This window comes from Nelumbo nucifera, chromosome 4, assembly GCF_055504915.1.
Source record: "Nelumbo nucifera cultivar China Antique chromosome 4, China Antique-T2T, whole genome shotgun sequence".
Lineage (NCBI taxonomy): Eukaryota > Viridiplantae > Streptophyta > Magnoliopsida > Proteales > Nelumbonaceae > Nelumbo > Nelumbo nucifera.
Genome location: NC_142652.1, coordinates 86,360,344 through 86,384,506, shown reverse-complemented (window position 1 = coordinate 86,384,506; position 24,163 = coordinate 86,360,344). Strand labels below are relative to the sequence as shown.

Genomic DNA, 24,163 nt, shown 5'->3' with positions numbered 1-24,163 from the left:
TTGGTTTCTCCCCCTTTCTCATTCCTTTTGAGTTGAGTCCATAAACAATCATGTCAACCTCCGTTCTCCACTCTACACCATGAAATATGGGATTTTTTTTTTTGAAAAAAAGTTAACCGATTTCATTAGAAAGAGAGAAAGGTACACAAGAAGGTGTACAAATACATAACAGGGGTCAGACCTCTGAGAATTACACAGGAGGAGTTTTATCACAATACAAGGACTCTAGAGTGGCACCTAATTTTGCTAATCCATCTGCAATGGTGTTCAGTACAGAGAAACATTCTGTTAAGAAGTGACTAAGTTTCCACGGTCCAACTTCCTGCTTTCCTAACCATTTTATAGTGTTTGCTGAGTCACCTTCAATGGAGAAGTTCTGAATACCCAGTTTGCTGACTAGGTGAATCCCTGTAAGAGCTGCTAACACTTCAGCCTTTGTAGAGTTAGCTATTCCAATCGGTCCACTGTATACCCAGCAGATGAGCCCATTTTCATCTCTTAGGGTTCCCCCTATGTCGGCAACTCTAGGGTTACCCAAGGCACTTCCATCAAAACTTAGAGTCCGAGTTCTTTCCCTTATTGAGAGGACTTTGGGGGTGTGTGGAATAAAGGGGGAGGAGTGCAAAAAGTGGAACACATTCCTGTTGAGGTCATTAACATTGAATCCTTTTGTTGAGTTGGGTCGATTTCTAGTTATTGGGGCCAGTTGTTTTTTGTTCTTACTTTAAGTTGTTAAGTTAGGAAGTTGTTGGGCTTTAAGCCCATTAGCTTATGTTCTTAAGTTGTGACTGTTCAACTACTTTAGTAGCTGCCCTACTAAGGGCATTCTTGTAATCTTTCATTCTTTTAAGTTAAGTATAAAATATAATGAGGGGTTGGCGGCCAGAACTAATTCAATTCTAGTTAACATCCCACTCTTTCTTTCCTCTCTTTTCTTTTCTACTGTTGAAACTCTTCATCATCTTCTTTCTCTTCACAAGGAATTCATCTTGATTTACAAACAGTGATTTCTACTTGGTATTAGAGCAGGGCCGAAGGTTCCTTGAGTTGTTTTCTCATGCAGCCCTAGATTGGCCGACTGCATGGATTAAGAGGCTGATCAAAGATCTCAGGTAAGCCTAGTTTTTGGATTTTTTGGTGAATCTGTTTTGCCCTATAGCTGGCCTAGGGTTTCTCATCAAAATCAGGAAAAACTGGAGAAAGGGGGAGAGTCATGTTTCTGTTGGACTCTTCAATTTTGACCTAGGAAGTGGCACCCTAATTTTTTAGGGTTCCTTGGAGTTTTCTGTAGAGGGCGGTTCAAGTCCTACCTGATTTGGAGGTTTTTGGAGAGAGCGGTTGCCTCTTCTCTCTATTCTTCCGTTCCGCAGAAAAGGAATCTTTTGTAGGGGGACCATCTAGGGCACCCGAAAGGTGTCGTTGGTTCCAAAAGTGTTTCATTTGATCTTCTTGCATATTACAGTGATTTTCTTTGCACCTTTTGAGAAGTATGGATGGTCACGGAGTTGAAAACAAGCCCGAGAGTGAAATGAAACCAGGGGGAGGAGAGCAAGAGAAATGTGATGATGAAAAATTCTGGGTTTGAGTAGTCAGCCACGGTTAGTACTGTGAGACCTAAACAAGGTGGAGACCGGGGTGGCAGTGAAATCAAGAAGGAAGACAAAAAAGATTTGATTTGTGACTACTGTAAGAAGCCTAAACACACAAGAGATACTTGCTGGAAGCTTCATCCACATCTTGTGCCAAATAGACTAAAAAATAAGAAGGGAAATGCTCACATGGCAGTCACTGGTGACATTCTGGCCCCTCCTATTACAGCTGCTCTGGAGTGCTGCAGCTGTTGCAGTAAGGGCCGAAATTAAGAGGTATGGGCAATTTCTGAACCAGTGGAATATAGCCAGTTCTAGTTTAGCAATAGGCGGACAACAAGGTACAGGTGGTTCTGGTGGAGTTCATTCTACTTCCCTTGCTCACATAGGTAGTTCACATGCCACTGCAAATTATGTTTCTACCTCAGGTAAGGAGGGACCTCCTTGGATTATAGATGCTAGAGCCTCAGAGCACATGACCCATGGCTCCACTATTTTTTCTTCTTACTAGCTCTGTTCTAGCAGAGACAGGGTCTCCACAGCTGATGGATCTCATGTTCTCATTGCTGGGAAAGGGTCTGTCAAGATTAGTGATTCCATTTCCGTTCCCTCTATCCTTCATGTTCCTAGATTGAACACTAATTTGTTATCTGTTAGTAGTTTGATTAAGAACTTGAATTGTTCAGTAATTTTTTCTCCTGGTCATTGTATCTTACAGGGTCTGGATTCAAAGAGGACGATTGGGATTGGTCGTGAAATGAATCGAATCTACCTCCTGGATGTGTTTCCTCTTCATCAGAGTCATCATGTCAGCAGGGATAGTAAGTTAGGGTCAGTGGGTCAGATTATGCTTTGGCATAATCGTTTGGGTCATTTGCCTTTTTCTTCTTTGAGCCTTTTGTTTCCAAAGCTATTTGGGTCTGTTAGTTTGTCAAGTTTGGAGTGTAAAGGTTGTCAACTTGGAAAGCATTGTAGACATTCCTTTAAAGCTAGTAATAAAAGGTGTTGTTCTTTTGGTGTTATTCATTTTGATGTGTGGGACCTTATCATGTTCCTTCAATGGGTGGTTATCGATACTTTCTCTTATTTGTGGATGATTTCTCTTGATATTCTTGGGTTTACTTGATGAGATCCTAAGATGAGGTACCATCCTTGGTAAGGCAATTTCATCAAATGGTGCTAACACAGTTTGGAACACGAATAAAGGTGTTCAGATCAGACAATGCCAGGGAATATTTTGAAAAACACCTTGCATATCTGTTAGAATATGGTGTTGTCCATCAGAGCAGTTGTTCCTACAGTCCACAGTAGAATGGTGTTGTAAAAAGAAAGAACAGACACATTGTTGAGATCGCAAGAAGCATGATGATCACATCTACAATTCCAGTTCGGTTTTGGGGTGATGCAGTTCTCACAACAGTATATTTGATTAACAGGGTGCCCTCTCGTATACTTGGATTCAGCACCCCATTCAGTCTCCTTTTGCTTGAGGGGGAGATGTTTCATATTCCTCTCAGGGTGTTTGGGTGTGTCTGCTTTGCACATATCCTTGGTCCTCACTGTTCGAAGCTTTGACCCGAAGGCAAAGAAGTGTGTCTTCCTTGTATATGCAGAAAATCAGAAAGGGTACTGCTGCTATGATCCAGTCTCTGGGAGTCGGTATGTTATTATGGATGTCACTTTTTTTGAGTCAACATACTTCTTCTCGAAGAATCCTTCTTAGGGGGAGTGTTTTGGGGAAGTGAGTGAGCAGTCTATCCCTCTCCCAGTTCTAGTCCCTGTGTCCACTCCTGTGCCTAATCCTCCTGTGTCACCTACCTTACCACCTCCCTTGCGTCCTGCTTCTTAGTGTTACTCACGACAGAAACTTCACGGGGAGGTTGATTCCACTGCAGCAGAACTCACATCACTTTTTGTCGGCTCCTTGGAGACTTCAAATTCAGCTGACATGGATTCAAGTATTCATCTTGATCCCTCTACTGTTTCAGTTCCCATTTATTCTATTAATCTCGTTACAGATAACCTGGACCTTCCTATTGCCCTCAAAAAAGGGAAGAGAAAGTGTACTGCTCATTGTATTTCACAGTACTTATCCTACAGTGGACTTTCACAGTACTCATCAAATAACATGCATACTTGATTTTCCTTAAAAGAACAGTCACAAAATGATGGGTGACCTCCTGGGACTAATTGACACTGCTAGTGGTGTTTTCTCATGCTATCATATTTTGGTATTCTGTTACAACATTAATATCACCTTCCTGGTTAGGATAATTTTTATTTGTTTCACTCGAGTGTTGCAAGAGTACAACTAATGCTTTGAATAATTGCAAGGCATTCTTCACTGCATGCACTTTTGGAACATATTTTGATTTGGTATTATTATCACAGCCTGATCGAGTCACAGACTTCTGCAAGAAAAATAAACTACAGCTCATTATAAGAGCACATGAATGTGTGATGGATGGCTTCGAACGGTTTGCTCAGGGACAGTTGATAACTCTATTTTCTGCAACCAACTACTGTGGTAAGCAAAGTTTGAAATTTTTTTTCCCTTTCTGCACCAATCTGCTATATTTGCGTCTAAGTTGATTATTGATTCAGGGACGGCAAACAATGCGGGAGCTATACTGGTTGTTGGTAGGGGATTGGTTATAGTTCCAAAATTGATTCATCCTTTACCACCTCCTCTTCAGTCACCAGAAACATCTCCAGAACGCGTCTTAGATGAAACATGGATGCAGGTAAAGATTAAATTGAAATTGCATATGGTAAGGAAGTCCATACAGTAATTGACTTGTTCCATCCTGTACATTTTGGGTCTCTGCAGGAACTTAACATTCAAAGACCCCCAACTCCAATTCGGGGTCGCCCACAGCCTGACCTTGACCGAAGCTCACTTGCATATATATAATGGGACGCAAACAGATTCCTTTTTGAAGTATCATATATTATGGTGCTTCTTATTTGATGCGGAAACCATACTTCCATCTCCAGCTCAGCCAAGCTCAAATCTGACAAATTTGGGTACAACGGAGCTATTCTGCAGTAGCTGTTGTAACTTACACTGAAAAATACAAGCATCAGAAGATGAGCCCTTATCTAGTTTACACAGATTGAGTATTAGAAGAGCTAGCTTTTTTCCAGTTGGCGATCATGATCCATTCATCAAATTGTTCGTGTAATATTTGTACAATCTGAAACTTGCAAAAGATGGCGTTGAACATTTTTCCGGCCAATGGAGGAAGTAGGTAAATGGACCAGATAAACTGAACATTTAGGTAGTTTACTCCTATGTAAATTACTTGTGTTCCATTTGATGTATTATATTATTGTCCATTTTTGTTAGATGAGGTTATCCGGTTATACAGGATTACGTGCAATTTACGGTTTCGAACCCCTTAATGGAATAATGATTAATTTGGTAATGAAAAGTGGGTATTGCGGCAGTTTTTCCCATTCTCTTTTAACTGCAGAGAACAGATGCACAAATAGGGTTATATTTTGTTTGTTTTTTTTCGGTGAACAGATGCACAAATAGGGACAAAGGGAAGGTTGTTCTTTTATTTTTAACACCTCTCTCTCTCACACACACACATCGTTGCAGAATTCTGTAAGGAACCAACCAAGGTAAGGAATTGAACTATCTCACCAAGGTAAGGATGTCAAGCGGTAAGTTTAGTACTGTTCGGGCCGTTTGGGGTGATGGCGTAACCAACCAAACTAAACGTCTAAATGGACTCTGGATCTTCTGCCCACGCCTACCCCCCGTGAATTGGGAACTATCTCCCCGTGCATAATACTCTGCACAGAAGATGAGATATTCTTCATATGTGGCTGTGATTAATGTGGGCAGAGTTTTCGTGGGCAGAAGATCCGGATTTGTCTAAATGGAGTGATGACATAACCAACGAAATTAAACGTCTAAACCTACCCGCCTTTGCTGAGTCTGGATCTCTTAAACTTAAGGTTTTGTGGTTTGTGCAAGTCATATATTAAACAAGGCCAAAAGTATCAGAAATGCAAGTAGTATTGCAAAGGCAAATTTAAGAAATATTGGATATGATTTAAATACGCATGGATATAGTGAAAATTTAGGATATGTATAGATACACTAAGGAAATTCCAATAAATCCCAAATTAAGACATTAATAACCCCAAATTCAAGTCTTAGATGATTACAAGTGTGGTATAAGCTCACATAGTTTAAGGTATCATAGGATATGCTCCATTGGTAGATGCAAGTCTTTTCATTTTTTCGATCTCCAAGATATTTTTGTTTTTTTTTTTTTTCGATAGGGCAAATTTTTTAAACTACTCTTGTGGTTTATCTAATTGATTAGTTCTACCCTTATTGTTTACATATTATCTTAAAAGTACTTTTATTGTTTTTAACAATTGATATCGTCAGCGAGTGCTAACGGAAAAGAAATGAAATGTCAAATTTATCTTCTACTATTCTTCAAAATTTCAAAATAAAACCCAAGATAAAAAAATTTTCTTCAGCTGAAATAGTCGATGGCCAGATTCCTCACCTTACAACTCCACAAATAAGCATTTCTCACCTTACAACTCCAAGAGGGCCAGATTCCTTGCATGCAAATCACCAAAAAGAAGAAAAGAGATGCAATGCAGGGTCCCAAGGAGCTGACGGAGATTATTGAGGAAGACCAAGTTAACCCTTGAAAGCAACGTCGTTTAGACTATCCTGATCAAGTTGCGTTGCAAGCATAAATTGCTTAGAGGAAGAAAAGCACAGGGAGTTTGAAAAGGGGTTGGGCATGCTTGATGTTTTAGAAGGAAAATACAACAAATAGAAAATAGAGATACCATCCCTACCAAATTTCTTTGTCAAATTCCCCTTCAACCTCTCAGCAACTTTAAAACTCTGGAAGATCGGCAGGTATCGCCGAGAGTAATGAATCTGCTAAGCTGGAACTATCGGGGGGTAGGCAAAACCCTGACAGTTCAACATTTAATGTTTCTCTTTGAATGAAGAATAAAGATAGAGTGGTCCGACAGCTATGTCCAAGGTTGGCTTTTGATCACATTTTTATAGCGAGTCCAAATGGAGACGGAAGTGATTTGCTAAGACTTACTCTCAGAAGAGAAGCAAATTTTGGAAAGAATTAATTCAGCTTGAACCTCTTTCCTTTGGACCTTGGGCCATGCTTGGAGACTTTAATGAGATATTGCACCACTCAAAAAAACAGGGGGTGGGAAAACTCCAAATTATAGGATTCAAGCCTTTAGAAGAACAATCAATAACCTTCATATGAGTGAGTTGGAATTTCAAGGCTTCCCCTATACATGGTTAAATTGTTGATCTGAGTGGCCAGATGCCCTCGATTCAGAATAACCTTGGCCTTGGTGTATGGGCAAATCCTACACCAATGGGTAAATATCTTTGACTAGTCTCCCTTTCTAGGCCTATTTACATTTAATCAAACTAAAGCCATGTCAGCAAGACTCTTACTTGGTGTGGTCAAAGTTTGGCAAGGTAGTTGAGAAAACTGGGCAACTAATCCTACCTTGTGAGAGTCTGGGAGGTTAGAAGAATCTCGGATAAGAAGGGGTCTTCCCCTTATTCATTTTTGTACCCTTGAGTGATGGAAGCCTCATCAAACACTCAATTTCATATCTGAGAAAATCCCCTGTCTCGAGTTGTTTCCTTGGGTCATATTAATGTCCTTTGATTTTATATTGGAGGACCGGTACAAGTGTGTTAGCCCCAGCTGTTACTAACTTCTGTATATGCAGGGATCTTCAGAATCTGTGTTTGCAGGGTGCTTCATAAATAAGAGAGAAAGATATCACATGATACAAGAGAGAATTGATCGGGGGGATTGCTAACTCAGCATGGAAGTTCCTTTTTCCTGAGATAATGGTATTTCATGAAGACATGATTGGTTCAGACCATGCTCCACTCTGCATCCAGCTAGTATCCCCTACTTGGAAATGTTATAAATGTTTCCGTTTTAAGTCAATGTGGACAAGTGATAACTCTTGCAATGAAGTTATTCAACAAGCGTGCTCAGTAAGGCCAAGTCCTAATCCAAACGGATACGTGAGGCAAGAACGTTACAAATTGTAAACAAGCTCTCAAAGATTGGAACAAAAGCAAGTTTGGTCAAATCTCCCAAAATATTTACCAAAGAAAGCTACAAAAGAATCCTATAATAGAGAAGAGGTTAATCGTTTATCTAAGGGGCTTCATATGGTGTGGAAGCAGCACAGAAATCCTGAGTGTAGTGGTTAAAGAAAGGCGATCAAAACACAAGGTTCTTCCATGCTACAGTGATCAAGAGGCGCCAAGCTAGCAAAATGTACAAAATTAAGGACAAAGATGGTGTCTAGCAAAATTCTGAAGTGGTAATAACAAAAGTTTTCAATGATTACTTTAATGTGATCTACAACCAACAGGCTTCAGTTTGTCTTGAAAATATTTTGAGAGCAACAAGGCCTACAATTTCTACGACCATCTCTATGCTCCATTGACTGATGTAGAAATTGAGAAAGCAACTTTTCAATTAGGCCCTCAAAAATCTCCTAGCCTGAATGGTTTGTTTTTTCAAAAGTATTGGACCATTATTGGTCAAGATGTTATTAAAGATTGTAAGTTTATGTTTGATGAAGCAAGAGTTGCTGAGGATATAAATTTCACCTACATTCCTGAGGATATAAACGCCCTCAAGTTGTGGACCAATTCAGAGTTCAGACCAATATCATTATGCAACGTGGTATGTAGGATTTTTGCTAAAACTTTGGCAAACTGCTTAAGGAAGATTTTAAATGTGGTGGTTGATGACCCTCAATGTGCTTTTCTAAATAAAAGAAATATCACAGATAATAATACCAGAATTTCACATGAGGTATTTCATCACCATTTAAAAAAATAAATAAAACTAGAGGAAAATCCTACTCTATGGCGGTGAAGTTGGATATGCACAAAGCATACGATAGTGTAAATTGGGATTTCTTGAAGTTATCTTTGGAAGCAATGGGGTTTGCCACCTCATTGGATCAATGTCATGATGGTGTGTATTACCTCAGTTTCTTATGCTCTTCAAGTTCTTCAATTAAATGGTCCGATCAAAGGTTTCATAAAGCCCAATAACGGTTTAAGACAATAGGACCCTTTTGTCTCCTTGCCTGTTTATGATTGTCATGCAAAGCCTAATGACTAGATTACTTAAAGGAAGCAAGCAATCAAATTGAGGGTATTAAGCTGAATCATCTAACAAAAAAAATAAAAAAAATGAATCAAACATATCACATCTCCTTTATGCTAATGGCTGCATTTTGTTTTCAAAGGCAAAGGCAGATATCATCTAATGTCATAATTTAAATAGGCTCCTTGGAAGTTTTGCCCACAGTTGTGGTTTGAAAATAAAATTATCAGAGTTAGCGGTTTATTTCAGCTCCAACACTCCATACAGATTTAAGAAGTTGATGGCGCAAACGCTCCAAATGCCTAAAGGAGATCCAAAGGCTAATTATTTGGGAGTTCCTACACAAATGGGGAGAAATAGAAATAAATCAGAGATTTTTGCAAATGTCTTAACAAACATTTAGACAAAGATAGGTTCCTGGAAAGGACAAGGAACCACCCTTCTTTCAGGTGCACCATTAGGATCTCGGCCGTCTTGGGCTTGGAGAAGCCTCCTAATGGGGAGAGATCTACTAAAAAAAGGTGTGTGATTTGGAGAATAGGTGATGATGTCTCTATCAACATTATGCCTAAGCTAGAAAATTGCACAGTTCAAACAATCAATGATCTTATTCACCAAAGATGAAGACGTTGAAAAGTTGCAACTCTGAGATCTCTTTTCTCAATAGAGGAGGTTAAGGCTATTTTGAAAATTAACCTAAGTTGGTTTCTATTTTCTAATGAGAGATAAGTTGAAGTTAGCTTGGGGCAGGACAAAGAAAGGAAATTTCACTGTGAGATCGGCCTATTATTTAGTTGTTCAAGGTCAAGACTAAGTGTTATATATGCAAATCAGACTGAGGACAATGTCTTTTGGAAGAGGTGCAAGTTAAAGGCTTGTCCAAAGATTAAATTCTTCGTATGGAAGGGATATCACAATGCTCTTCCTTCCCTTGATAAACTTAAAGAAAGGCACGTGGTGATGTCAGATATGTGTTCAAACACATCATCCTAGCTAGAGTGTCCTTATGCTCGTGCAATCTGATTTGGCCTATTGAAAATCAAGATGGTTTTAAAGATTGGTTTAGTTGTGAAAGAGAAAACGAGCTGGCTGGTTTGGAAAGCCCGTAATGAGAGTTTGTGTTTGAAAATTACTCCACAAATCCAGAGGAAATGGTTGAAAGAGCAAGACGATGGTGGGCTAATCAATGCGAGGAGTTTGATTCTGTTCTTGAAAATCCTAGCCCTCCCCTCCAAGCGTTGCTAGATGGGAGAAACCTCCAAGATGAAAAGTTATAATAAACTCGGATGCTTCTCTCTCATCAAATGGAAGTCTGATTATGGCGGGTGGAGGTATAGTCCATCTTGCCCCATTTCTGTTTCTTGAAGCTTTGGCCATTAGGAAAGGTTTGGTGGAAGCTCTCAGCTATGTTGCTAAAGAGGTTATAGCAGGGGTGGATTTTAAACAACTCTACGACGCAGCGAATGCATCTTTGGATTCATAGACAAGTGAGGCCTGTCCTATTATCTTCGAAATTCAACATCTAATGAGGAAATTTTCATTTTGTTCTTTCATCTGGGTTGGCAGGACTGCTAATCATGTAGCGCATTTAGTTGTCGCATTTTGTGCTCGTAATCTGGATTGGTGTGGTTGCTCCTCCTTGTATGAAACTTTCTTTTAAACCATGACACTAATGGATGCGGTTTCATCAAATTCAAAGGGATGGTTTGATTGGTCAGAAAAAACAAGTGTAGCTTTCATGACAAACACTAAATACAATTTCATCATCTCAAACTTTATTTATTTTGAAGCCATTTTTAATTCATCATTTCTTGTTAATTTTATGGAGTGAAAAGTTTCATCCTAAGACACGCACTATGCAATATACATGTGAATAAAGTATACAAATATAAGTTAATATTATTGTTAAAAGCTGTTATTTTTCCATATGTATAGTACCGCAGGGGTACTATTGTACTTTTACTTCTCTTTATGTTTTAGTTGTTGTCGCCTTAGTATATAATATGATATACTGCGCTGCCTGCAGTACTTTTTGGGCTCTCAGTTCTCTCTTCTCTCTTCTCCTCTCCCTTCCTCTCTTCTTCCTGTACAACATGGTATCAGAGCAAGACAACCAGATCTGAAGGGAGAAGTCGAACAGTCTGTTTGTTCCTCTTCTTCGCACCAGATTCCCAGCATGTAGAAGTCGAGCAATCTGGTCATGTGCCAATGCTGGACCTGTACTAGGTCTGTCGATTGGATGTGAGGTGAGCTGCACCTTTTCCTTTTCCTTTTTTGTGGGGTCGCTTGATCCCTATGAAACTGTAGGTCGTAAGGACCTTGTTTATGTGCTACAACAGCAACTTTTATGGTGGACTGAAGGTCAGAAAGTGATTGGTACCTTCTGTAACATTTTTTAGGGTTGTGTTCCTCTTTTAAATGTGTTTTTTGAATCTGAAATCATGAATGGTAAAGATTCTGCTACATCCAGAGTTTCCTCAACGCTGAATGGAATGAGTGGGGGTGTGGACCTATCCTTTCCCATGGCTATTATCCCTCTTGATGGTTTAAATTATTTAGAGTGGTCAAGAGGGATCAAGTTGTACATCACTGCAAGGGGGATGATAGGTTATATTAATGGAAGAGTAAAAGAACCACATTCTGGGAGTGTTAAATATGACAGATGGAATTAGGAAAACAGCATGGTTATGTCTTGGCTTTTAGTCTCTATGCAACCTCAAATAAGGAAGAATTTCATGTGGGCTGAAACGGCAAATGAGATTTGGGAACAAGCAAAATTAACATATTCGGAACTGCGATACTATGCAAAAATCTACCAACTATAGGAAGAATCGTCTACTTGTAAACAGGGGGAGAGGTGTCTATCTGTATATTACTCTAACTTGACTTCTATTTGTAAGGAGTTGGATATCAGAGTGTGGACTGGAAGTGTGATGAAGATGCAAAACTGTACAAAAAACTCGTCTCACAACAGAGAGTGTTTGCTTTCTTACATGGTTTGAACCCTACATATGAATCTACTAGAGTCCAGATCCTCGGTTCTAAGGATCTTCCATCAGTTCAGGAAGTTTATGCTCTTGTACAATCTGAAGAAAGCATAAGGAATTTGATGAACAATTCTGGTGGAGATGCAGTTGTGTTGGCAGCGAAATGGAGTGTTACTACCAGTGGGGGAAATACTTCTAGGAAATGAGATCTTCAAAAAAAAAATGGATGACAAAGATAAATTGTGGTGTACTCATTGCTAGAAACCCTGACACACCAGAGACACATGCTGGGATCTTCATGGAAAGCCGAAATGGGCTCAAGATCTGAATAAGAAGCAAGGTTCGGATATGAATAAAAAGTCAGGATAGCAAAGTACAAGAAAACACACTATGGCAAACATGGCTACTCAGGAGAATCAGCCCCCCATCCATATTGTGACTCAGACACATTCATCTGGTTCTGACCCAAGGGAGGATATTATGAATTCCTTTCGTGACCATTTAGAGCTCTATGGTAGAGGAATTTGTCATATGGATGTTCCTCCATCAACTTCATTTGCGTCTACATCAGATAACTCTGCCATAGCTTTCCATGTTGCTTCTCATACCCTTGACTCTCCCTGAATCATTGATTCTGGAGCGTCAAAACACATGACGAGTACGTCCTCTTACTTCCAAACCTATCACTTTCTTTTTGGAAGAGATAATGTAAGACTAGCAGATGGATCATATGCTTCCATTCTTCCATTCAGCCTTACCCTCTGTGATGTTTTACATGTTCCAAAATTTTCTATTAATTTATTTTTTGTTAGTAGTATTATTAATTCCTTAAACTGCTCAGTGACCTTTTTCCCTTCTTACTGTGTGATCTAGGATCTGGCCTCGAGGAAGATGATTGGTAGAGGACATATGGTTGATGGACTTTACATACTGGAGAATAGGGCTAGTCTTCATGCTACAGAATCTAAGAGTCAGCCCTGTAAGAGTCAAGTTTATTTATGGCATTGTTGCCTTGGTCATTTATCTTTTGAGTCTTTGAAAGTGATGTTTCCAGATCTGTTTAAGTCAGTGTCTGTTTCAGATTTCTCTTGTCAAACATGTCAATTAAGTAAATAGTGTAGAACTCATTTTCTTCCAAAAAATAGTAAATTTGAATTTCCTTTTCACATTGTTCATTCTGATGTGTGGGGCCCTGTTACTTTACCATTTGAGAGTGGTTACAAGTATTTTATTACCATCATTAATGATTATTCTAGATATACATGGGTATATCCCATGCGAACCAGGGAGAAAGTACCAAAAATTATCCAAGATTTTCAATGGATGGTCTACACTCAATTTCAAACTGAAATCCAAATTTTTCAGTCAGATAATTTGAAAGAGTATTTTCATAGTGATCTCACAGAATTTTTTGCATCGCGTGGTTCACTGCATCGTAGCTCTTGTGCCCGAACACCACAACAAAATGGTGTTGCTGAACGAAAGAACCAACATCTCCTTGAAGTGGTGTAGGGTTTATTACTCCATATGAATGTCCCCAAACGTTTTTGGCTTGAGGTTGTCCTTTGTTCTACCTACCTCATTAACCGTATGCCCTTTCGTTGGTTAGAGTGCAAAGCCCCACATTAGCTTCTCTTCCCTAAGGCCTCCCTTCTTTCCATTCCTCCTCGCGTGTTTGGTTGTCGGTGCTTTGTCCAAAATTTGTCTCCCACTCGTTGGAAATTGGATTCTCGTGCTATTCCTTGCATATTCCTGAGTACTCCTTCACTCAGAAGGGATACCGTTGTTTTAATCATATTTCTCGAAAATTCTATGCTTCCGTGGATGTCTCTTTCTTTGGGGGTGAGCCTTTTTTTCCCTGTTTCTCCTCAGGGGGAGTGTAGGAATGAGGAGAAACTAGTTCAGCTCCCTCCTCTTCCTAATTCTCCTCCTTTTCGTGTCTTCGCCTGTCATCACAAAGACCAACCAAATTCAAGAGCTGTGGAGAATCTAGAAGTTGTACTTCCAATGCCATCAAACTCCTCGGGGGCAGATCATACTCACTCAGGTACCTTGGCTCCTAATGATGTCCCTGACCCCATTGCATTTGATACCTCTATTACTAGTGACCTTGACCTTCCTATTGCTCATAGAAAATGTGTTGGATCGTGCACCACTAAACACCCCATTTCCCACTTTGTTTCCTATGAAAACACTTCACCATCTTTTCGTGCATTTCTTACTTCCATTGATAGTGTCCCTATCCCTAAGAATGTGGCAGAAGCTTTTTCAGTACCTGAATGGACAGATGCTATGAAGGAAGAAATTAATGCCCTTCATAAAAATGGCACATGAGAACTTGTAGATCTTCATAAGGGAAAGGATCCAGTTGGATGTAAATGGGTGTTCATAGTCAAACATAGGGTTGATGGCACGGTGGAGAGGTATAAAGCTCGTTTAGTGGCAAAGGGGTTTACTCAAGTGTACGGAATTGATTACGCAGAGACTTTTGCTCCTGTTGCCAAGATGAACTCCATTAGAGTTCTATTCTCTCTTGATGCTAACCTTGACTGGGATCTACATCAGCTTGATATCAAGAATGCATTCTTGAATGGTGACCTTGAAGAGGAAGTTTACATGATACAACCCCCTGGTTTTCAGGCTCAAGGCAATGAACAGAATGTGTGCAAGTTGAAGAAGTTTTTATACGGGCTGAAACAATCTCCAAGAGCCTGGTTCAGTAGATTCCATGTTGTAGTTCAGCAGAAAGAATATAAGCAATGTCAATCTGATCACACACTGTTTGTGAAAAGAGGAGAAGGTAAAATTGTTGCTTTGAAAGTATATGTTGATGATATAATTGTCACTAGTGACTGGAGGGATGAAGTCCATAAGTTGAAGAGTTTTCTTGCTACACAGATTGAAGTAAAGGATCTAGGGCCTCCAAGATACTTCATTGGAATTGAAGTTGCCCGCTAAAAAAGGGGTATCTTCATTTCCCAAAGGAAGTATGTTCTATATTTATTCCAAGATACTGGAAAAATGAGAGTGAAGCCAGTTGACTCTCCCATTGATCATAACCATAAATTAGGTGACAGCCAAGGTGAACCTATCAAGGATGTGAAACAGTTTTAGAGACTTGCAGGGAGATTGTTATATCTTTCTGTGACCTGCCCAGACATTGCTTATGCAGTTGGTGTCTTTAGCTAGTTTATATGTGTTGGCTTGTTGTTTCAAAGGCACAGACATTTGAAAGTTGAAGTGTATATTAATGCTGATTGGGTTGGATCTCTAAATGACAAAAAGTCTACTAGTGGCTAATGCACCTTTATAGGAGAAAATCTAGTTACCTGGAGAAGTAAAAAGCAAAGTGTGGAGGCTAGATCCAGTGTTGAAGCTAAATATCGAGCCATGGCTCATGGAGTGGCTGAAATTATGTGGATAAAGAATCTGTTGAGTGAGTTGGGTTTTCCAGTGAACAAGCCTATGACCCTATTCTGTGACAACAAAGCAACCATAAACATTGCTGCTAACCCCTGTGCTACATGATAGAACAAAACACATCGAAGTCGACAAACATTTTATCAGAGAGAAAGTCATCACAGGAGAAGTGTGTACTCCCTATGTCAGCTCTGAGGATCAACTTCCAGACATCTTTACAAAAGGACTACACCACTCAAGACATCATGATTTATGTGATAAGTTGGGCATGATTGACATCTATGCTCCAACTTGAGGGGGAGTGTTAACAGCTGTTATTTTTCCATATGTATAGTACCGCAGGGGTACTATTGTACTTTTACTTCTCTTTATGTTTTAGTTGTCGCCCTAATATATAATATAATATACTGCGCCGCCTGTAGTACTTTTCAAGCTCTCAATTCTCTCTTCTCTCTTCTCCTCTCCCTTCCTCTCTTCTTCTTGTATAACAATTATATAATTAAATTTAACTTCTGTGAAAAATATTATTAAAAGGTCACTTTGAGTATTTAGTTGAAATAAAACTTACACGATGATGAATATGAGCACATCTAGTGACAATAAGGAATGAAGGATAGAAGAATTGAACAATTAATCCCAAACTACATGCATTGAAACTCAAAGGAAAGTCTTATTGCATGTGTTTTGTTTTATGGACGTTTTGTGATAGGCATTTAACAAAACACTACTGTATCATCATCAAATTAGCATTTTTCTCATTACGTTCATCCATACATATTGATATTCACAAAAGTGGGTTTTTGATTTATGTGCACACCAATTGTTAGAGAAATTTTCATTTTAACACTTCTCCCAATGGTTGACCGTTTATTCATTGTTCCGTTACCGCTAACATAGTGCCTAATGGCGCCTAATTGTCAATAAACGGTTTATCAAGTATTTTTCTCGACTTTGAAGACAAATCAAGTACAAACATTTATTTAATAAATATAATGTATACCAAACTAACATGACCTTGACAAATCATGTGTGTCTTCTAATTTCTAAAATAACTTCTTGCTGATACTGCTACTCTTCTGGTTCAGCTTAGCTAAGGTGAAAGAATAAAAATGATGAAAAGAATGGGCCCAAAAGGGGGAAAAAAAAAAGAGAAAATAAAGGAAATTAAATAAATTAAGAAGGGAAAAAACTGTACAAGAAGATTGTGTTTATATTCATCTGGCCTAAAAACAGACCCAAGAGGTCTGAGGTATGAGCTAAGCCTCCAAAATCTCAGATAGAAAATACAACCTGGTGGGGAATTTGAAGGAAACAACGTTTACATCAGGCGGGGAGGCCAGACCAATGTGGTAGCTTTCCTTGGTCTGAGCTCCCGTTATAACACATTCTGGTCTAATGGTGGATTTGATTTGGTAGCGATTGTGGTGCTTTCCTAAATACGTGCTTTCTGCAGCGCTCAAATATGCTGTCATATATTAAATCGAATTGCACTCCTGCTCTTTCCCGGTTCACAATAAAAAGTATGTGATCAGCTTCCACAATTTTGTAATACCTGCATTAAGCCAAACACCCAACAAAATCTCTTTCATCATTCAAATGTAATTTCCATCAATAAAAGCAAATGAGAATATGGTTTGGTTTGTCTGGAGCAAAGCTTTATTGTGACTAAAGCATCTAATGAAATAGTGTGCCTCAAATCTAGTTCTAAGTTTTAACAATGCTGGATTTACCTGCAAAGATTTTGTTGTCTTTTTTTTTTTGATAAATAAAGATTTTGTTGTCTTTACAACCTGGAAAACTTTCCCTTTTTCGGTACCTACTTTTAGGGGGCGTTCTTTTTTTGGATTTTAAGAAGGGGGAAAGTTGGTCAATGGGATTTTGGTTCCCATTGACCAAGAACCCCATGTTCTTTTTTCAGCTTTATGTGGGGACCAGGGAAAGTTTACTTTCCTAGGTATCACTTACACAGGAAAGTGATACCTATCTCCTAGGTGGGTAAATAACTTTTCCACATATGTAGAAAGTTGCCAACACTTGAATGGGACAAAAATGCCCCTTTTAATAATGGATTTCTATGGCTAAAATGGTCATTGCCTTATTTACCTGGGAAATAAAAGAACATGGGTAAATGCACTTACCCGGGTAAGTGTTTCCTAGGAAAAACTTACCCGAGTAATTGCATTTACCCGGATAAATAACTTACCGAAAAGCAAACGGGGCCTTAGGGCCTTAGGGCCTTTAAGGCTGCAGTTTATTTCATTGTAATGTTCTACAGATAAGAAACCCTGTGGAGTTTAGGGAACATTTAAATTCTTCAACAGAGTTCTGAGTCCTTGAGTATAAATACAGAGACAGTATCCACTAGATGAACAACTCAGGTACGGCTTTGAGCATAGAATATCCATTGCCGTGTTGGCAGGTTCTAGTACTGCCCTCATGATTTTTAAAATAATGGTTGTCAAATCTAACTACAAAAGCCTAAAGATCATTAGTAAGTTAGCAACAGTAGAAAAAAAATGGTTGTTATTAACCATTCTATAGGTCATAACTCCATTATTTTAGCTGATAACTTTTCAATATTATTTCAATAATCCAGTCAAAATTTCCTCAGGACAAATGTAAAAAAGATTTGTTTTAACACTAAGCTTTTGAGGAAAAATTATAAATAGACAGTCCTTATTACAGCTGCTATAACCGTTTTAAATGGTAGACCGTGGTCTAGGTTCTACAGTGTTATTTTGACCTTGGTTGATATTGAGACACAGTATATAATAAAGCACCTCATTATCTATAAGACTAAGACTACCACCAAAGTGGAAGTCATAGCCATGATAGTCACAGCTAAAACTATGATAATCAGGATAGTTAACATTACCAAAAACTATTGGGGGTTGGGCAAATTTATAAATACCCATGAGGATTTGGATCAGGATGACGACAATGACGGCAACGATGATGGTGACAAGTAAACATCAACTTGTATGTTATTCAAAACCAAACATGATGGTGAACATTACCAAAAGCAGTTGGGGGTTGGGGAATTTATTCTCAAGGAACCATTCAACCTAAAAGCTAAGGTGAGGTCCCTGAATAGGTTTTTATTCTCTAACACGCCCTTTCACGTGAAAGCCCATTGGGCTTGAACTGTGGGCAAGCACAGGCTCACTCACACCTTGTGCTGAAATTTAACTAATTATAATGAGGGCGACAGGGATCAAACATCAGACCACTTGGTCAAACAAGCTCTGATAGAACCATTCAACCTAAAAGCTTAAACTGTTAGGAGAGGTCCCTATATGGGTTTTCATTCTCTTAACATTTATGAATGCCCACCTTTTCAATCAGGAGGATGAGCATGAGGATGACAACAGTGACAACAAAGATGAGCATGAGGCCCACCCATAGCTGTATACTATTACTGTTATGCAATACCAAACATGATGGTGATGGTTGTGACTGAAAAGATGATGCTAGGAAGTGTAACATACCATATGCCCGGTTGTAGAGGCTGGCATTCAGAATCATTCACAACCAAACGGCTTGGGTGTTCAATGGGGATGCGAGGGTGTGTCATGGAAATGGTGTTAAGTGCCCCATCATTGTCCTGCCAATCTTCATCACTGCACACATTTTAACAGGGTGGAATGGAAGAATGACACAATTAGCTTGGATAAAACAAACTGTTGGGAAATCTACATCTTAACTTCTTAAGAAACCAACATAGCAAAGAAAAACAGACCCACCAGTATCCTTTATAGGGAAGGGGGACGTCTGGAGGGTGTCGCCATTGGCTCATCTGCAATACTCTGATAAAAAGCAAAGGGTGGATGCCAAGTATGCTAGAAGGCACTGTCATCCCCATGATCTTCCTGGTGCGTTTGGTAGCATAGCTAAAGTAGAATGTGTTGGGGAAAGTGTTGAGATGGAAGTTGAGTCGCATGGATCCTTGAATTGTAAGATCAGGAAGGATCCAATCACCTGAGGCGAAAGGACCCGTGTTACCCAAGAGGCAATCCACAAGGCCTGAAACTCCTATTTTCTTCCAGGACATGTTGAAGTGATCGAACCCAAAATTGTAGTAGGCCTTCAGCCAGGGAATGTCAATCCAATCATAGATTATCACACCTATGCGACAGAGCTGAAGCAGACAAATAGGCTTCATAAACCTTCCATTCTCTGGCCTGAGAAAAAGAAAAAGATAAGAAATTGAGGCTCAAAGGTTTTGGATATGGGACATCCATGACAAAGACGCGAAGTAAGATAGGTTCTGAATGAAACTCACTGCATCCCATCCAAATAGGTTCTTGTCGTCCCATTAAATGCGCCAGATAATGAAGTTACGCTTAGTACCCAGTTCTCAGAAGTGTTCTCATATCCCTTGAAAGCCTGAAATCATATAGGAAAGCAGTCCCTAACAATTAGCTCTGAAGGCCCATCACCAGTGATTTTTAACTTTTCTCTTCTCATTTAACTCTGGACATTGAAATGGACTAACCTTGTCTGCTAGCATTTGCTGCAACAACCGAACCACCTGGGCTCCAGCCGAATGTCCTACAAAGTGAATGGGATGGTCTTCATCCCATTCCGGGTAATGACCTGCGTGCCAAAAAACAAAGTAGAAATGGAGAATGAACTAAAATTCCAATAAAACAGAATCCCTTCATTTAAGCATAGATAGAAGAAAAGAATAAGAATTGGGCTCGATCTTCCAAACCTTGCTCGTAAACCCTTCCAAACTGCGAATGCCCACAAGCCTTACTGTGCTCTTCTCCGTAATCAACTTGCCCACCTTTCAGGTAATAAAACAATTCGCGAGCCCTGAAACAGAAAACCCTTTTATTTTTTGCAAGGAGTAGAGAACATGCAGCAGTCACAAAGGCAAAGGAGAAGGCCAAGGATGTAACCTTAATTTTACAGCTTCAAAGCTTCGAGCACCCACCTATCATATATGCTGGTTAAGGAACCCAAGTCAGGCACCAGAACCCTTTCATCCTTCTTCTCTGCTCCCGCAAAATAAGATAATCCTCCTAACCTCTATAGCCCAGAGAAGAAAAGAAATGAAATTTTCATTAAAAAAGCTCAAGCCAACAACGATTTCGAGAAGAAATATGTTTTGGAAGAAGAATAAGTGACAACCCAGTTAATCAAATTTAAATTATGTGTCACATACCCCTTTGCCAAATCCGAAGATCCCATGAACTAATACAATAGGAGGCAAGTCATCATTCTTCTTGGTTATTGCTCTAGACTCCACCTCTTTTATCCCAACACTCACATTAGGCCTAAAACATTCATTTAGAGCTTGTGACATGTCTGAAGCCACAGCCGTGCTGAATATGTAAAACCCATATAACAAATGAATCATAGAGCTCACAAAGAGCTCTGATAATTGAAGCGCTGAAATCCACAGTCGAACCATCGGAAACCAGCGTTTTCTTTCCCTTCCTTCAATTCAATGAAGAAGATTGAATAACAAGAAGGACACAGCAGAGCTCCCCTCTGTCTTCTCAATTTGAAGAATGACTGAAGGAGGCTCTTCTGCCATACCCCAAACCACCACCCACCGTGCTGGCTGTTGCTAATCAATGCTTGTTTTTCACATTTCTTCCCACCCAAGACGAAAGTCTTCTCTAGCACATCCTGCCCTTGTTTTGGTGATTGGCGGCCATTTTCGCATATGGGTCCCACAGGGTTTTTCTCTTCATTCCAGTCCACAAAGTCAATCAGCCCAGCCTCCTGTTAAATGTTGAACACTTTAACCCCTCTGATTGGTGCCATGTGCATTAGCTCCAAGCAGTTGCAGATCCTTGGGACCTATAAAAAATTGCCCGATTTATCTAGAACCCAAAAATTCAAAACCACCAAATTTTTTAATCGTTTACTATCATTTGGCATTTGGGCTGTAGGCTGATTCTAGACCTTAGCAAGGCTGGAAGGTTCTTCACCAGCGTGTCAAACCTATCTTTCATCATCCATTACTTAATATTTTCTCTTTTCTATTCTTTTCTCATTTATATTGGTATAGTGGTTTCTGCATCACACGGACAATCATGTAGGCTTTATTAAACAATTCACTTCAATAGGATCTTTCTTTCATATATTAATCATTTAACACATTGCTTTAGAATTCATAGAATTCATGCTCATTTTTCTTACTTTCTTGCTTTACCAGTATTCTATTATTTACTTTGATTATAGTATATACTCCTATTTTGGTATGTTTTGAATCTTAATCATGGCACGTTCTCTACTTGAAATTTTATACATGCATTTTTTTTTAATAGATACTTTTATACAATGTTTAAAAACCGATCTACAATCAATAACTGTTTTAACCGTCAAATTTTGGGTTAATGGTTTAACCGTTTGGTCTCATAGTTTTTTAAAAAATAAAAAAGTATAAAATAGGCTCAAAACATGTCATCTACATTGAATGAGGTAATTGAATGATGGTTCTATTGGCACATAAATTGATTAGCTCTAGACGAGATGCAATTTTAATATTATTAAGAAAATGTTATAGAAAAATTAAATTGGAAAAAAAGAATAATTATTATAAAAACATTGAATGGGTCAATGGTTCCACTGTCATGATTAATGGGTTTAACGGTTTGGGGGGAAAACGATATGGGGCTCAAATGAAATGAATAACGTTTACTGGTTTCTATCCATTCATGTCAACGACAATTTTAAAATCTTGATAGATGTAATTTCTAGATGGGAAAATTGTTGGTTTTTGCCCATCAAGCCAGCCGATTTGATCAACAGCTGCAAATGAGTAGATGGAGTTAGGATCATTTATTTGATAAAATTCTTGCCTATGGCCCACCCTGATGCTTCTAGTGATGATGAGAGGGTTGAGATTGGTCACGATTCAACTCAATATTCTTTTGAAAGAAAATTTGGTGTTCAGGGTTTATTGTGTGGCCCCACTAAATATTCCAATCTAAGGTTGCCATGATGTCATCTACGTGAGATTAATGCTCTGGAGAAGTATATTTATTTGTATTTATAAACATTAACTAATAACTACTGCCTATCTTTGCTGACCTTCAAAAAATTCAAAACCATTTATATTGAGGCGAGGCGAGGCACTGAGACAGTTTTCAAAGGTCAGACAATTAAAGGAAAGTTCTAGATCCATTGTTTTCTATGCTAGCCCTGACCTAACCGCGTGAACTGTTCACACTCACAAGTCACAACGTGTTGTGCTGTCACTCACTCTTTTTTTTTTTTTTTTTTTGAGAATTTTTCATGTTCGAATTTAAGAGCTGGGGACTGGGGAGTGCAGAATTTGACAAGATTTGTTCGACTATTATTGGATTGCACCACCTCGCACTTTTACAGTGCATTACTGCATTTCTATCAGAAAGAAAAAAAAAAAAGGAAATTCTATTCGCCAGGTGGCAAATGTCCACCGAAAGTTCATCCATTTGAATCACAAATCACAATCAAATATATATAAAGCAGACCAGCAAAGCCATTGCTTTTCCTTGTGTCTTTTCCTTGATGTATTTGAGTAGCCAAACCTTGAAAAAAAAAAGGCTAAATTCATAATGGCCAAACCTACAAATGGAAGGAGTGCCCTTGATTCATTGCAAGAAATCATAATGGCTAAATTTTAAAAGCAAAAATGGGTTACATGGGGACCTCTACCATCTCAATTGCTGAACATTGAGTGGCCTGGGAAGCCCATAAGCTAGCCTTTTTATCATTGAAGGAGATTGTCTTTTTGTGATCAAAATGCTCAAAGATAAGTTAAGCCTACATGGAAGTGCATTTCTCTGATACAAGCCCGACAATCTCTAAGGCTATGTTTGATTTGAAGGAAAAGGTAGAGAAAAGAAGGGGAAGGTAGGGAAATTTATACGAGGCATGGTTTTTAAAACCGATTTGAAGACCGAATCAATCAGGGGTCCGGTTATCAGGTCAAACGGTCTGACCGTTTGAATCAAATGCTAAGACCGTTTTGGCAAAAAAATTAAAAAAATAAAAACGATCAAAACCTTTCGAATAGTTAATCGCCCGATTCAGCGATTCGCTGACCAAAATCAATGGTTTTGGGGGAAAATCCGATTTTTGGGGAAAATGGAATTAATCACCTGACCGGTTCCTAGTTTTTCCGGTCCAACCATCCAATCCGGTCCAGTTTTGAAAACCATGATACAATGTTTGTAAAGGTTTCTCTACCTTTCCCTACTTTTTCCTGCAAACCAAACATAGCCTAAAGGTTTCCTCTCCATCATACAACCACACCCATCTAGAAAGAAATGTTGAGGTGAATTGGCTTGCAAATAAAGGTCAAGAGGACAATGAAGAGATGTCCCATGGTTATCCTTGGTAACTTTCTTTTCTTGCTTGTTTGGATTCTGACGACAGGATGCTCCCTCGCTAGTGTTTATTTTAGGAAGTATTCTATAGTGTGGATGAAAAATTAGTAGATGTGGACTGATCTAAAATGGATCAAATATGGAAGGAGACTTGGCACTATACCATTGAATCAAGTCAGCTTAGGAATCAATTTTTAATTTGGTATCCTAACTCAAATAAGAAAACCAAGTATAACTGAAAATAAATAAAGGCTTTCAACCCCATATGGTTGAAACTTGAAGGGGTTAGAGGGGCTGAGATAGACAAAAAAAAAATAATAATAATCACTCACATAAGAATCAAAGTATCGATACAATATATCTCATGTCAGGTATATCGTATGGTATCTTTAGAGTTCTGATATACCTGTTTATAGGTGTTTTCAAGAACCCTTTTTTTAATGAAAATTATATATAAAAATAAAATTTAAAAAAAGACAAAAAAGTATAAAAATGTATGATTTAATATAATGACATTATATTAAATCATCTCTATATATCAATATAATGACATTATATTCAATACATCTCTATATATCAATATAATGACATTAAAACATAACAGAATAGCAAAACATGATTCATGCAGCCAACCCATATAATTGTGATAAAGCCAGCAGGGTTAA

General features: G+C 38.7%; 2 protein-coding genes across 5 annotated transcripts in view; one reads left to right on the top strand and one right to left on the bottom strand.

The window, feature by feature from the left end:
- LOC104613386 (serine/threonine-protein phosphatase BSL1-like) overlaps positions 1-5,048 on the top strand; it is a 29,427-nt gene extending 24,379 nt beyond the window's left edge. For both annotated transcript variants that reach the window (XM_010281177.3, XM_088903332.1), the window contains exons 19-21: positions 3,981-4,116; positions 4,194-4,333; positions 4,420-5,048. In XM_010281177.3, coding sequence (XP_010279479.1) covers positions 3,981-4,116; positions 4,194-4,333; positions 4,420-4,503 — 360 coding nt within the window. In that variant the 3' untranslated portion in view covers positions 4,504-5,048. The remainder of the gene's footprint in view (positions 1-3,980; positions 4,117-4,193; positions 4,334-4,419) is intronic.
- Positions 5,049-16,323: 11,275 nt separating this feature from the next.
- LOC104613393 (uncharacterized) lies at positions 16,324-20,948 on the bottom strand. 3 transcript variants are annotated; one of them, XM_010281188.3, is made up of 8 exons: positions 20,339-20,948; positions 20,108-20,202; positions 19,883-19,986; positions 19,664-19,764; positions 19,451-19,554; positions 18,912-19,349; positions 18,657-18,788; positions 16,324-16,720 (listed from the first exon to the last, which is right to left on the bottom strand). In XM_010281188.3, the coding sequence occupies exons 1-8, from the start codon at positions 20,585-20,587 to the stop codon at positions 16,561-16,563; spliced, it is 1,383 nt and encodes a 460-aa protein (XP_010279490.1). In that variant the 5' UTR covers positions 20,588-20,948; the 3' UTR covers positions 16,324-16,560. The 3 variants fall into 3 exon arrangements, with proteins under 3 accessions (XP_010279490.1, XP_088759246.1, XP_088759247.1); XM_088903120.1 differs by lacking the exon at positions 16,324-16,720 and adding an exon at positions 17,372-17,453; XM_088903121.1 differs by lacking the exon at positions 16,324-16,720 and adding an exon at positions 17,462-17,636.
- Between the last annotated feature and the right edge of the window lie 3,215 nt (positions 20,949-24,163).